The 13373-nt window shown below is 34.1% G+C and overlaps 1 protein-coding gene across 3 annotated transcripts in view; it reads left to right on the top strand.

The window, feature by feature from the left end:
- GRIA2 (glutamate ionotropic receptor AMPA type subunit 2) overlaps positions 1 to 13373 on the top strand; it is a 156466-nt gene that overhangs the window by 120601 nt on the left and 22492 nt on the right. For all 3 annotated transcript variants that reach the window (XM_042933904.1, XM_042933903.1, XM_042933902.1), the window contains exons 7-12: positions 364 to 531; positions 785 to 889; positions 1571 to 1681; positions 3193 to 3399; positions 3907 to 4277; positions 8801 to 8999. In XM_042933904.1, the coding sequence (XP_042789838.1) occupies positions 364 to 531; positions 785 to 889; positions 1571 to 1681; positions 3193 to 3399; positions 3907 to 4277; positions 8801 to 8999 (1161 nt within the window). The remainder of the gene's footprint in view (positions 1 to 363; positions 532 to 784; positions 890 to 1570; positions 1682 to 3192; positions 3400 to 3906; positions 4278 to 8800; positions 9000 to 13373) is intronic.

Here is a 13373-nt window from a genome sequence, read left to right as displayed (position 1 = left end):
CGTTAGTGGTAGGATATTTATTTGTTAATTTGATCATTTCCTGTATCCCCAAATCAGGCCATAGAGTGATGCTCTAAAAAGAAATTCGTTAAGAAAGAAAAGACACAATTTTGAAAGTTGTCACCTGAAATAACTGAGACATTAACATAACGGGAGATGCTTACGGTCAAGAACACACTCTACAGTCCCAATGTTCCATATTACCTCTATTAGATTCTTAGACTTCTAGATGCAGGAATGGTTTCTAAGTTCTTGGACTGTGAACTGGTATTGTAGGTGGCCGGCTGCAGTCTAGATGGCCAGTGTGCAGTGAACCTTGGAATTTTTTTCCCATTCTTATGAAGTGTGTGTGATGCTTTTCAGTATACTTCTGCTCTGACCTACGACGCTGTTCAAGTGATGACTGAAGCTTTCCGCAACCTACGGAAGCAGAGAATTGAAATCTCCCGAAGGGGAAACGCGGGAGACTGTCTGGCAAACCCAGCAGTCCCCTGGGGACAAGGCGTAGAAATAGAAAGGGCCCTCAAACAGGTTAGTCACTCAAAATGATTATGAATGTGAGTTAACAACGGACACTGTAGTTTTCTACTACATTAGTCTCCTTGTTATGTGTAATATAAAGTGAATAGTATTTCCTGACTGCACAAAGGTAGGTTGAAGAGTGAAAAACAACCTTATAAATGTTGTTTTCTCGACTAGAGCCCAGTGAGAGTAATCTGTACCCCGTTTGTATCTTTGCTTGAAGTAAATTGATAACTGTGATGCTTTCCCATTTCCTCATTAGGTTCAGGTTGAAGGTCTCTCAGGAAATATAAAGTTTGACCAGAATGGAAAAAGAATAAACTATACAATTAACATCATGGAACTCAAAACTAATGGGCCCCGGAAGGTAAATCATTAGGGATCTAAAGGCAGTTTTCTCTGTGTGAGGAGGTGAGTTAATTACCCATCACCTCTTCTTCCGAAGAGTCCTGGAAAAGTGTATTCACGTAGGTAGAGTTTAACTACTTCCAGAAACAGATGTATTTTAAAATGCTTTGTTTCCTAAATATAATCAATTCCTTTCTGGTAAGTAACACTGAAATGTAATCTTTAAACAACTGTGAATAGAACTCTTTATATGTATTTTTTTCTATCAAGGTATAAGAAGTTTAATGAGAAGAGAAAGAGCTATCGCTGACAGTTTATGGTTCAGAAGACAAAACATAGCTGGTGCAAATATGCGTTAACGTTTTAGCTCAACACCTTCCTTTTAACGGTTATGGATACAGTGTCATTGCTTGAATTTTATTTCTATTTCTATACACTCACTCCCAAACAGATTACCCTGGGAAAACATAAGAAACGGACATGAAGAAACAAGCTGTTTTTAAGAATTGTTTTTGTTTCATTGTTTATATAAGCCCTATTTCTATCAGAGTCACATATATCAAAGACACATGTCTGTTTAGAAGAAGCCTAGTTAATGTAGATGTAACTTTGGATGCAGACATGAGTTTGAAATTATTAAATTCTTGGCTGAAAGAAAGATCACTTATCCATGTGCCTATCTTTCTGTAACCTTTTTCAGATTGGATACTGGAGTGAAGTAGACAAAATGGTCGTTACCCTTACTGAACTCCCCTCTGGAAATGATACCTCTGGGCTCGAGAATAAGACTGTTGTTGTCACTACAATTTTGGTAATTAGCTACAGATGCCTATGCTTTACTTTAGTTTTTCTTATGGAAAACATCTGCCAACTAGAATTGCTGTTTGCATTTGAGGATAACTGATGCACTGCTGCTTTGGCACCATTTTAATCACGTATAGTATATTTACTCTGTCAAAAGGACTACACAAGCATTAAGCAAAGCATTCAAAATATTTCCTATCCTCTTCAATACTGAAATTTAGCTTGACGGGTAATTCATACACTGGTGCATCACTAAGTGTGAACAACTCGGGAAAGTCTTGAAGAGCGTTCCTTGTATTTCCTCAAGTGCTTTACCTTTCACTTCCCATGCAGTTGTGGGTACATTCTCTTTTTACATTTGTTACATGGTCTAGTAGCAGTGTCAATATCTTTTTCTTTATAATATAAGATGAAATTCTTAAAGATAAAGATAATCTCCCTTTTTTTAAACCCCCAAACTCAACACAGTCATTAGCACATAGCCAGTGCTGAATGAATGAGACAAAACTGAACTGAATCTTGAACATCTAGGCTTTGGATAGATGGAAGGAAGATGTAGATCCTCATGACAAGCTGTTGGTGAAATGAAATGGAGGAAATGGGGTTCACTAATAGTACATGGTTTTATGGCAAAACAGTTGTATTTTGTTTTATTAAGCAGTGATATAGTAAACTTGTGGGATTCATTATTCTGACAATATTGAGAAGAAAAACATAGATAGGTTAATAAAATAAGAGATCTGGATAAAAACATTGGCATTTGGAAATATATTAATAAGGGTAAGTAAGCTAGACATTTGAGGGATTTTGCCTTAATCATGCCATTGAGAGGAACTGTATCACTGAGCCCCCAAATATGCTTGGTGCCACTTTCCAGGGGAGGATATTGGGCTATTTTGAATCATTTTCATACCTCCCTTTTCTTATGTTTACAGGGGGAAGCTGCTCTCTATCCTTGGAATATAATTCTAGGAGAGAATATCTCATAGATGAAGTGAGACATGAAATGTCAGAGGGTGGCATCAGCATATGACCACGCCAGTGATTGTTTTAGTCTGTGCATCACTGACCATGAGCCTCATGTCCCCATGAACCTCACCCTTGAAGAAACAGTACACAGAGTTTTGGGTGAACGCTGTTTCTTGAGGACAGCATAACCTTAACATAAGAGCATGGTGGATCCAGAGTTGAATAAAACAGATGTTGAGCAGCATAATTCCTCTCTAAGCTCTAGGACTTAACAAGCATGACAAGGGGACAAGCCAACAGTTTGTGCTTTTGAGTTTCTTATTTACTTTTGTATGGCTAGGTACAAACCATATTAATAAACTATAACGGTAGACATTTGATAACCTTTTTCCAAAAGTATCACGCTTAGATATTTTTCGCTAATATTGTCCGCCATTTATATTCTACAATTTCTCTGGCTAACAGGTAATAATTAAACCAGAAGACTTGATTCAGTGAGAGTAGTTACACAGCTATTTTTATCAATGAAAGCACTGTCTTTCCATATAGGAATCTCCATATGTTATGATGAAGAAAAATCATGAAATGCTTGAAGGCAATGAGCGTTATGAGGGCTACTGTGTTGACTTGGCTGCAGAAATCGCCAAACATTGTGGGTTCAAGTACAAGTTGACAATTGTTGGGGATGGCAAGTATGGGGCCAGGGATGCGGACACGAAAATTTGGAATGGGATGGTTGGAGAACTTGTATATGGGGTAAGTATAGCTCTTCTCCCAAATAAAGCCATTCAAGTGAACTTTTGTTGACAGAATGCCTCCCTTCCCTGCAAAGTGCCTATATCTGAGGTTGTTGGTTTCCCACATTACTTAAAAATATTATTCTATTTCCTTGTGACCATCTGAAGATTAAGGATGAAGTCAGAAGCACACACGCACACTAAATGAGACAGGCCTTCTATCTGTCTTGAGGCCTATGGGCCATATGCATTGTTCAGAGGCAGCAAAGGCATAGACGCAGTGTAGGGATGTAATTATAAAAATCAAGTCAGATGGGTGTACTGTGTATTTATAAAAAGGAGGGATATTTGGAGAACAGATTGGTTTTTTGTTTGTTTGCTTATTCTTTACTGGGACATTACCAGGGAAATAATTATTGACATTTCCCTTATTTCCTTTCCTTCCCTTTTGATCCAATACTGTAAGCATGATTCCTTTTTTGACCATGACTCCAGGTACTATTACTTTCATTTGTTTCCCTTACAGAAAGCTGACATTGCAATTGCTCCATTAACTATTACCCTTGTGAGAGAAGAGGTGATTGACTTCTCAAAGCCCTTTATGAGCCTCGGGATATCTATCATGATCAAGAAGCCTCAGAAGTCCAAACCAGGAGTGTTTTCATTTCTTGATCCTTTAGCCTATGAGATCTGGATGTGCATTGTTTTTGCCTACATTGGGGTCAGTGTAGTTTTATTCCTGGTCAGCAGATTTAGCCCCTACGAGTGGCACACTGAGGAGTTTGAAGATGGAAGAGAAACACAAAGTAGTGAATCAACTAATGAATTTGGGATTTTTAATAGTCTCTGGTTTTCCTTGGGTGCCTTTATGCAGCAAGGATGCGATATTTCGCCAAGGTTGGTCACTCACCTGCTTCAACTTTGTGCATTTTAGGTCTCAAGTGGATATTCATGGTGTTTATGAATTCACTTAAAGAAGTAAACAGCTGCCGACTACCTGCCCAAGCAGTTTGAGACTCTTAAGGACAGGCTTTTACCATCGGCATAAGCCTGTGAAATATTTGAGCAATGTTCTTTGAATGTTGAGCATATATTTCCTGGTGAAATTATACACACCATGGAGAGGCTATAAAATGCATAAGGTTCCTATCATTCCATGCCTTCTTGGAGGGGTACCGTGTTTTTGCTGCATATTCTCATTTTACAGTCATCTGTGTGTTGATCCACAGACCTGTATATGGGAAAATGGGCAACATTACTTATTAACTACAAAAACAAAAAGTTGTTTACAAAACTTCATTGGCACACATCCCATCTCTTTTATTTTCCCATTATTAGCTCATGCAAATGGTATCATAAAGGTATTATAAAACTTGTTTTTTTTTTTAAAGGTTAGGTCATTGGATTAAAGGGAATATACAGTAACATATTTCCCAAGTATATAGAAATACATGGCTGGGTAATAATGATGATTGATTCATTACAAAGACTTGTGCCATAATGAATAGTAATTCACACACGTAATGGAACAAATTTATGCACCTCTAGTCTCATTATGATATATTAATTCCTGCATTAGAATCCCTAAATATAACAAATATGTCACAAAATACATTTTGCCTTTGTTCATGTGACATACATGAATAAGAATGATAGCCATATCTGGTGCTTAAGAAGAATAAATTATACTTTTTCTAATGTGATTCTTTTCACATTTAAAGCCAAATTTATTTATCTTCTGGCACATTTTAATCTAGGTGTGATTACCCTCCTTTGATTCTATGGGATATTTTAATGACTAGTAAAAGGGGTGACTTTTCTAATGCTATTTCATTATATTGTTAGTTTTTGAGCACTTTGGAGATAAGTGATTAATTTCAGAAAACTATGTGAGAAACTCAAAATATATGTACCTTCTTGCAGTCTTTTTTTTGTATATTCCACCCAGTGAGATCAATTAAATATATCTTGTATGTAGAGATTATTAGTGGCTTACTTCTCTGTTAGTAGGACACATTGTTAAGAATTATTTGGACTTTAACAAATCTTAATTCCATAAAATTCCCTGTGACATTATGAAATATGCCAATGGTATTTGCATGGCATATATGTGTAATAACTTTAATATATAATGATATAGAATAATATAGAAATATAGAATAATTGTATATAAAATAATACATAATTATGGTGACCTCTGAAAAAATATATAAGATTCATAGTTTTAAATTTAGTTTATCTGATTTAAGTTAAAGACATAAAGAGAATTTTTTAATAATGAGGGAGAAAATCCTAACCAAATGGAGATTTCTGAGAATACTCCGGTCCATAAATAATAATAAAATTATTCATCTTTGGTAAGAAAGCTACTGAAGTATAAAACTACTTTATTCCTGAGATATAAGGCAATTATCCTAGGGTAACATAAACTATGCTCTGCCTTTTGAATAAGTAAGGAGAAGCATATGAGGTTCATTATAAAGTAAAACGTATTGATCCAGATTCCCATATGTCAATCCTTAGGTTTGCAATCCTCACGCATCATGGCTCTGAAGTTATTTGTTTTGGTGTCCAGTGCTTATCAAGGCCCAGAAAACATATGTATAGGGACTGAAGCACAGGCACCTTTCATAATCTGTGTTACCCCAGTGTCCACCATGGCATACAGATAACGTCTAAATTTCAATGAGCCTGTTTCCTAAAATATGGCCTTTTTTTCTGTGCTCTTGATTTCATTCATGAGTCATGACTTACTACAATTACACATGCAATAATTTTTATGTCCTGCTAAGATTTTATATAGAATATTTTTTCTTGCCATCAACTGATTTATTTTTTTGCCACAGAGTATATATGAACAAAAATTTGCTTTATTAAAAAATTTTAAGTGTACATATCTTTCATTCCGTGTTATACGTGCATTTAAAAATTGAACATACTGGACGATATTGGAAAATTTAATGATTTTTTTAAACAAACCAAACTACTTTTTTTGCAATGTAATGGTGGTGACCCCAGTGTAGAAAAGAAGAATAGAAAAACCTTGTATCTAATGATGATGATGATGATGATGCATGAAATGCACAGATCACTTTGAAATGCTCTTTAAATATCTTCAAAGATATTTATCACCTCTTTTCAAGTAAAATATTATGTGGAACTATATTATTAATATTAATAGAACATTTAAATTTTAATCTGGAACAATTTATTGAACTGAATTGGTCATTTGCTTGAAATTAAGTTTAGAATATATTAACTATAGTTTTCCAAAGACTAGAACCACAGAAATTGTAAGAGTAAAAGGCTGTAAGTTGACTTTTATTCTCCTGCCTGCCTCTGTTTTTATCCCCAATATCTCAAAAGGATTGAAATGAATAAAAATACCATTCTTAAAATAATTATTTAATAGAGATTTAAAGGAAATGATAAAATATGTATGTTTATTTGCTTCTTTAGGGCAGATGCAGAGAGGTGAAGGTTGCTTTTAGTTTAGTTTTGTTTTGTTTTACTTTTTTTTTTTACAGAAACCATTTTTGTCTGTCACCATAAAACATAAATTGTATTTGCCTCCTCCACAAACAATTTCTTTCAGAACATTAATTGATCCTTTGAAAACATTTACAAGTAAATAATAAGCTGCTCAAGAATTTTCTGCTTTGAATGTTGTATAAGTTCAATACATTTTTTGAGATATCTTATAAAACTTTAAATAAATTGGCATATTTCAGCTATTAAATCTGACATAAGCACTGGAACTGAAAGCAACTTATGTCTTTAACTTGTGTTTATTTCACAAGTGGAACAGAATTACTTATAAAAATGATTCTCAAATATATTACCAATTACTATGCAGCGTATAGTGTCAAAGCAATTACCGTGAAATCAATTTTGTTTTAAGGGATCTCAACTGCCCTCTTAATATGGGGTACATGTCATATAATTATACCTTTCATTTTTCTGGAATAAATAGTGAACGTTTTGAGAGTGGCTGTGTCTACACAAGAGGTTACTTAAATTTAAAATGTGTTTAATATCCTTTACAGAATATAAGAGAAGTTAACTTTTTCCATCTTGTCATATTTATTTAATTCTTTGCATCTCTCAGAGACTGTGTATGATAAAGGCTCTTATTTATATTGTTTTTCATTGCTTGCTCACTCTTTTCCTTTAGCAACAGATGGTCTTGTCTTTAAAAAAAAATTACTTTTAAATTAGCTTCCTCACTCTTTCTTGACTGCTAGAGTAGTTTATTCTACAAATATTACCCAATGATTTGATATAGTATCTGTGTTTCATCAAAAGGTTTCTTTCTTACTGTTAAATATCAGGAGGTCTGTTTTAGGCCATAAATTACCAAATGTTCATAATTTAACTTTTTAGAAATGTTACATCTTTGCTGTAACAAGTTTAATTGTTAGACACAAAGTTATTAACAAAAAAGGTATTATTTTGGATTGTTAATATTACTTAAATCCCTTTATATGTAGAATCCCATAAAATCTTTCAAAATAATATGATAAATATCTATTTCTATATCTATGCTTATCTACTGAGGGTTTAAAGTAAATTATTAGGAATCTATTAAGCTTTTAAAAAGTATTTTAAATAGGAATTTATGGCTAAAAATATTTTTATTTTATTATATTGCAAATTAGAAATTTGTATCTTGGCAAACTTTTAAATGTTCTAATTTCATTTTCCTTGAGTTTTCTTTTTTTCTTAAGCAGGAGGCACAAAGGAACAGGGTCGTAGCAGTCCATGCCATGAAGCATCAGATTTTTATTCATTAAGAATTATATTTTGTGTCATACCTTTGTTTGTAATATCATTTTTTTTCCGTTTTCTATCCTGCACTGTATCTAAAACCTATGTTTTTGCACACACAACCCTCAATGAAATTTTAGCCCTTTTTGAGGGTTTGGGAACTTCATTGGCCGAATTACCAGGAGGGTTTCATCAGTTTAAAGCTACATCTGTGGTGCACCTTCTTTTATTTTTAATATTTGATTTTGTTTTTCAACATTATTGCGAATTTTGTGAGTGATCTTAAATTCTCTTGTTCGTGTTTGCTTATGTCATGAATGGATAGTAGTATGAGAATTGGATGGATTATTTGCACATGTCTTGAAATTGCTTCGTTATGAGATTTCATACCATAAACAATTTGGGCATTATAACTATGAAAGAATCTGAAGAATCTGAAGTTTTGGCCTCTGGGTATCTCATTAAATTCAGCTTATTTGTACTCCTTCCCCAGAATGCTTAATAGTTTCCAGTTTTATTAACCAGCAGATATATTGAAAAGTATAAAGTTAAATATTCCCATATAAGTCAATATTTGCATAATACTGCTAACTTGGTTTTTTTTATTAGGTCATTCATTTCACTTTACAAATCCATTTCATACTTGTTATTAGATCCCTCTCTGGGCGCATTGTTGGAGGTGTGTGGTGGTTCTTTACCCTGATCATAATCTCCTCCTACACGGCTAACTTAGCTGCCTTCCTGACTGTAGAGAGGATGGTGTCGCCCATCGAAAGTGCTGAGGATCTTTCTAAGCAAACAGAGATTGCTTATGGAACATTAGACTCTGGATCCACCAAAGAGTTTTTCAGGGTAAGAGATTCTGTTTGTGATCTTCTGATTTTGCTCTTAAAATGTAACCATTTTAAACCTTGTCCCCCTCCCCCCGCACTCCTGTGCTCTACACAAAGGTGCTATGCGATAGTAACCTCCCTCTCTGTCTTAACTCTACTTCTGTTCTTGACCTTGTCCCCACACCTTTCCCTATCCCTGTCCTCAGCTCCATCTTTATCTATTTTCTGATGCCTAACTCCTTAGGAGAAAAACACAGCATTGCAATAGAATTATTTCATAATTATTCATTTTTAATTGAATTTTATGAAGATTGATTGTCCTTTTGGAATGAATTGAAGCAAAGTATAATTAAGTTTAGGTTGTTACTATTTTTGAAACAAAAATGTGTTGTCTTTGGTTTTATTTTAAATAAACATGACTGTCATATATTTTAAATAGTTTACAGTTGAAAACTCACTTTTAAATCAGTTATGTTAATTTCTTGTCAGCAAACAGATTATGTTAACGTCTGAAAATTCTGAATTTTTGTCAAAGTCTCCAAGAAAAGGCTAACAAAGGTCTTTAGCTTTTTAAAAAGAAAATGGGTAGCTTGATTATAATGTGTCTATTAAGTGTATTTTACTTTTCAAAAATATTGTGGCCTTTTGGTATTTGTTTATAGAACAAGCCGTATAACCTGATGTTGGTATACTTTCATTATACTATTTTCTCTATATAAGAACTTATTATGTTAAAATATTTAAATACAGCTGATAAACTTAGGAGTTCAGCCAATATATATAACATAAGATGATCTCTGATAATCCAACAGTATCTTAGAATGCATCTGAATTTTCTCGAGTGAGATCTAGGCAAATTTACTTCATAATTAGGATCGGGACTTCATTTTCCAGTTGAAGGTAGTAGAGGATATAATTTGAAGACTGGTTCGTCTACATTGTCTCTGGTCTCTTTTCCAAATAACTTCAGTTGAACTGAAATATGATAGGAGAACAAGTGGCGGGGGCAGACCACAGTTGATAACAGATAATAATCTGGGTATGTGTAGGGAGGGCAGGACCTTGATGTTTTCTGTAAGCACTGCAACTTAAGCACACAAATGTGGTCAATCTCTCAGCAGCTACTTTGACTTTAAGGCAGTTCTGTGTATGAATGTTATAATACAGATTTGCTACTGATGACAATTTGCTTTCATTTATGAACATACATGAATATGTACATAAATATTATTTTTTAAAGTTTATTTATTTTGAGAGAGAGAGAGAGATCAGGGAAGGGGCAGAGAGAGCAGGAAAAGAGAATTCTAAGCAGGCTGTATGCTGTCAGTGTGGATCCCGACACTGGGCTTGATCTCAAGAACCTTGAGATCATGACCTGAGCTGTAATCAAGTGTTGGATGCTTAACCAACTGAGCCACCCAGGTGCCCTGTACACAAATAAATATTCTTAATGTACCACAGTGCTCTAGCTTGATCATAACAATGGATCTATTAAAATAAATTAGAATATTGCATGGTTCTTAATTAGAAGCATATTTTGAAGCATTTTTTATTATTTGTATCCCAATAAGACTTGCATTTGTTTGTATAGTTCATTAGTATTCCTCCATCTTGAAGTAAGTGAAATATGTGAATGAGGCAAAGTACCTGCTCTATCATGGTTTACTTAGTGCTACTAATATTGATTAAAACAATCTTGTTTCCATATTGTCTCTTACAGAGTAGTATACATATGTTGAGAGCTACTGTCATTAGCTTGTTTGCACAACAGAAGTACCAAGTACTCTCAACTACTTTACATTCACATTTCCAGAGCTTTGCAGTATACCTTAACTCAGTCAGTCATAGAATGTGTATGTGTAATAATCAAGATGCCAGGATCCTGTGGTCAGTATACTCAAAATTCCTAGTAGACAAGATAAGAAAGCTAGACGACTCTGGAAAAGAATGCTGTTACTCTTGTGTTGCAATGCACACAAAACCATGAGCATGGAGACCATGGTTCCAATGTGCAGTATATTCATGGATGTGTATACATACACACTTGCCAACATTATTTGTGCTGTGCCATTTGCCAATGTAAGATAGTGAGCTTACCTTTCCTAGAGTAATAGAGAAGTGATACTGAGTATTTAGGCAAACTAATAACTTTTATTAGCATAGCTTTCCAAAGCATTTTCTTATACATTATCTCTGTTAAAGCATAATTAACATACAGTGTTATATTAGTCTCAGGTGTATGGTAAAATGGTTCAACAATTCTATGCATTACTCAGTGCTCATAACGATAAATGTACTTTTAATTCCCTTTATCTATTTTGCCCCACAGCCACCATTTTGTTCTCTGTATTTAAGAGTCTGTTCTCTTTTTTTCCTTGTTTGTTGGGTTTGTTTCTTAAATTCCACATATGAGTGGAATCTTACGGCCTTTGTCTTTCTATGTTTATTTATTCCACTTATATTATTCTCTCTCAATCCATCCACGTTATTGCAAATGGCATGATCTCATTCTTAGGAGAGATCCATAATAGTCCATCATGTGTATATTCCACATCTTCTTTATCCCATTATCTTTTTGAATCTCACAGTACTTCTGCCTAATATTCAGAGTCATGATTTTTGTTGGCATACTTTGCACTATTAAAGTAAATTTTGCAGACATGACCAAATTCAGGCAGCTAATGATTGTGCTGAGGGGTTCTTTCCATAAACCATTTTTGCATGCAAAGAAAGGTCTCTGGATTTTTTTTTTTTTTTGCTGCACCGTTGCTCGGTTTGGGTTACATCCACGTCTGCTTGTGTGATATTAGAGAATTATAATGGTAGAAATTTGGGCAGGGCTTCACCTTCCTCTCAACATAACTTCAAAAGGAAACTGATGGTGAATCAACTGTGGTTAGGTGTCAGTGCATATAGCATCATAGTCAGCTTCTCCTTATCTAGAAGAAGAAGAGCACGGGCTCAAAAATACATAAGGACCACACTATTTATTCTATTAGTATTTATTCCCAGTAAAGGGAAGCTAACAAAACAGCACACTTCAGCAAAGTGAATAGGAGCTTGGCATGTTAATTCTTCCATTGTAATTTGTTTGTAATTTGGTGGTAATTGGAGAAATTATCTATACAAAAGGTTTGTTTCTGGAAGTTGGATTAAATAAACAGGTGCTGCTAAATCAAGAGTAATTTTGATAATTAATGAAAATTATTAATAAAAATTAATCAAAAGTATTAATGTTTGATAATTGGGTGCCATGATGAAAATAGTGAGGACAATCTTAGTTTTGCTTTGAATCCCCCCAAAAAAGTTTTCTAGGACAACTGTGGCATTCCAGCTGTATCTATCATGCCTCATACCTTTTCACATAAGGTTTATTGCAATAGCATATGGAGCCTGAATAAAAGATTCTCTTTTGAAAAAAATAATTTCTCTTTAGAGTGTTATCTAATATGTATTGAATACGGTGAAGCTAACTTATAGACATTCTAAAAGTAAATATAATTGATTTTCACTAACATTCTTTCCCTTAAATCCCAGGGTATAATTTCTCTTAGCTGTAGTCTGGTTGAACTTCTAAGCTTCTGATGGAAAAATGTTACAAAGGAAATTCTCCTTGCTTCTATTCCTAAAATTAATAGTCACCGCACATCTTGGGTCATTCTCTCTCAATTGTGCTTCAGCTCTAGGCATGCCTGGGATTCCTGTAAGGTGGATTCAGGACAGGATGACAGCTGGCAGATTGATTAACATGATGCCCAGTCTGCCAGGAAAAGTGATATGGATGGACTAGGCTGAAGTTAGACTGAAGACATGTATTGTACTCTATGTTCTCTAGACATCTGTTGTGCTTGCTTTCAGATCTCAGACAGCTAATTACATGTGGAAGAAAAAGCATTTACCATTTTTACCATTTGCTAATATTTAAAGTTCTAACAGTTATCTTATGTTTCCTAACATGGCTTCATTTGGCTTTATTGATAGCTTTTTCATTATTACACTGTTTATGATTAGGGATTTTATTATTATATTATGAAAAGTTTTCTACTGTCATAGGGTTCATGAAGCTAGTTTTCTGTTTTTACCACAGCAACAGCTTTGGATTTAGTCATTGGAGAAATTGATTCGAGAAGTCAGGTCATTGGCTAAATTTTGAAGATATATAACTAGCAAAAGAATGAAAAAATAACTTGTCTTTTGTCTGAATGTTAACAAATATTTCCTAAAAGTGTATTTTTGTTGGAATGAAAGCATGTTATTTAAAATTATAAGATGAATCTTTTATCCCCTTTGTAGGGATCTATCTGTTTTGTCCTAAGGTGATATCAGTTACTCAATTTAAGTCCAAAGTATTTTCAGATTTCAGGTAAATAATTTAATAAATACTGTATTGTAA

The sequence above is a fragment of the Panthera leo genome, chromosome B1 (assembly GCF_018350215.1).
Source record: "Panthera leo isolate Ple1 chromosome B1, P.leo_Ple1_pat1.1, whole genome shotgun sequence".
Lineage (NCBI taxonomy): Eukaryota > Metazoa > Chordata > Mammalia > Carnivora > Felidae > Panthera > Panthera leo.
This window is presented reverse-complemented; position numbering and strand designations above follow the sequence as displayed.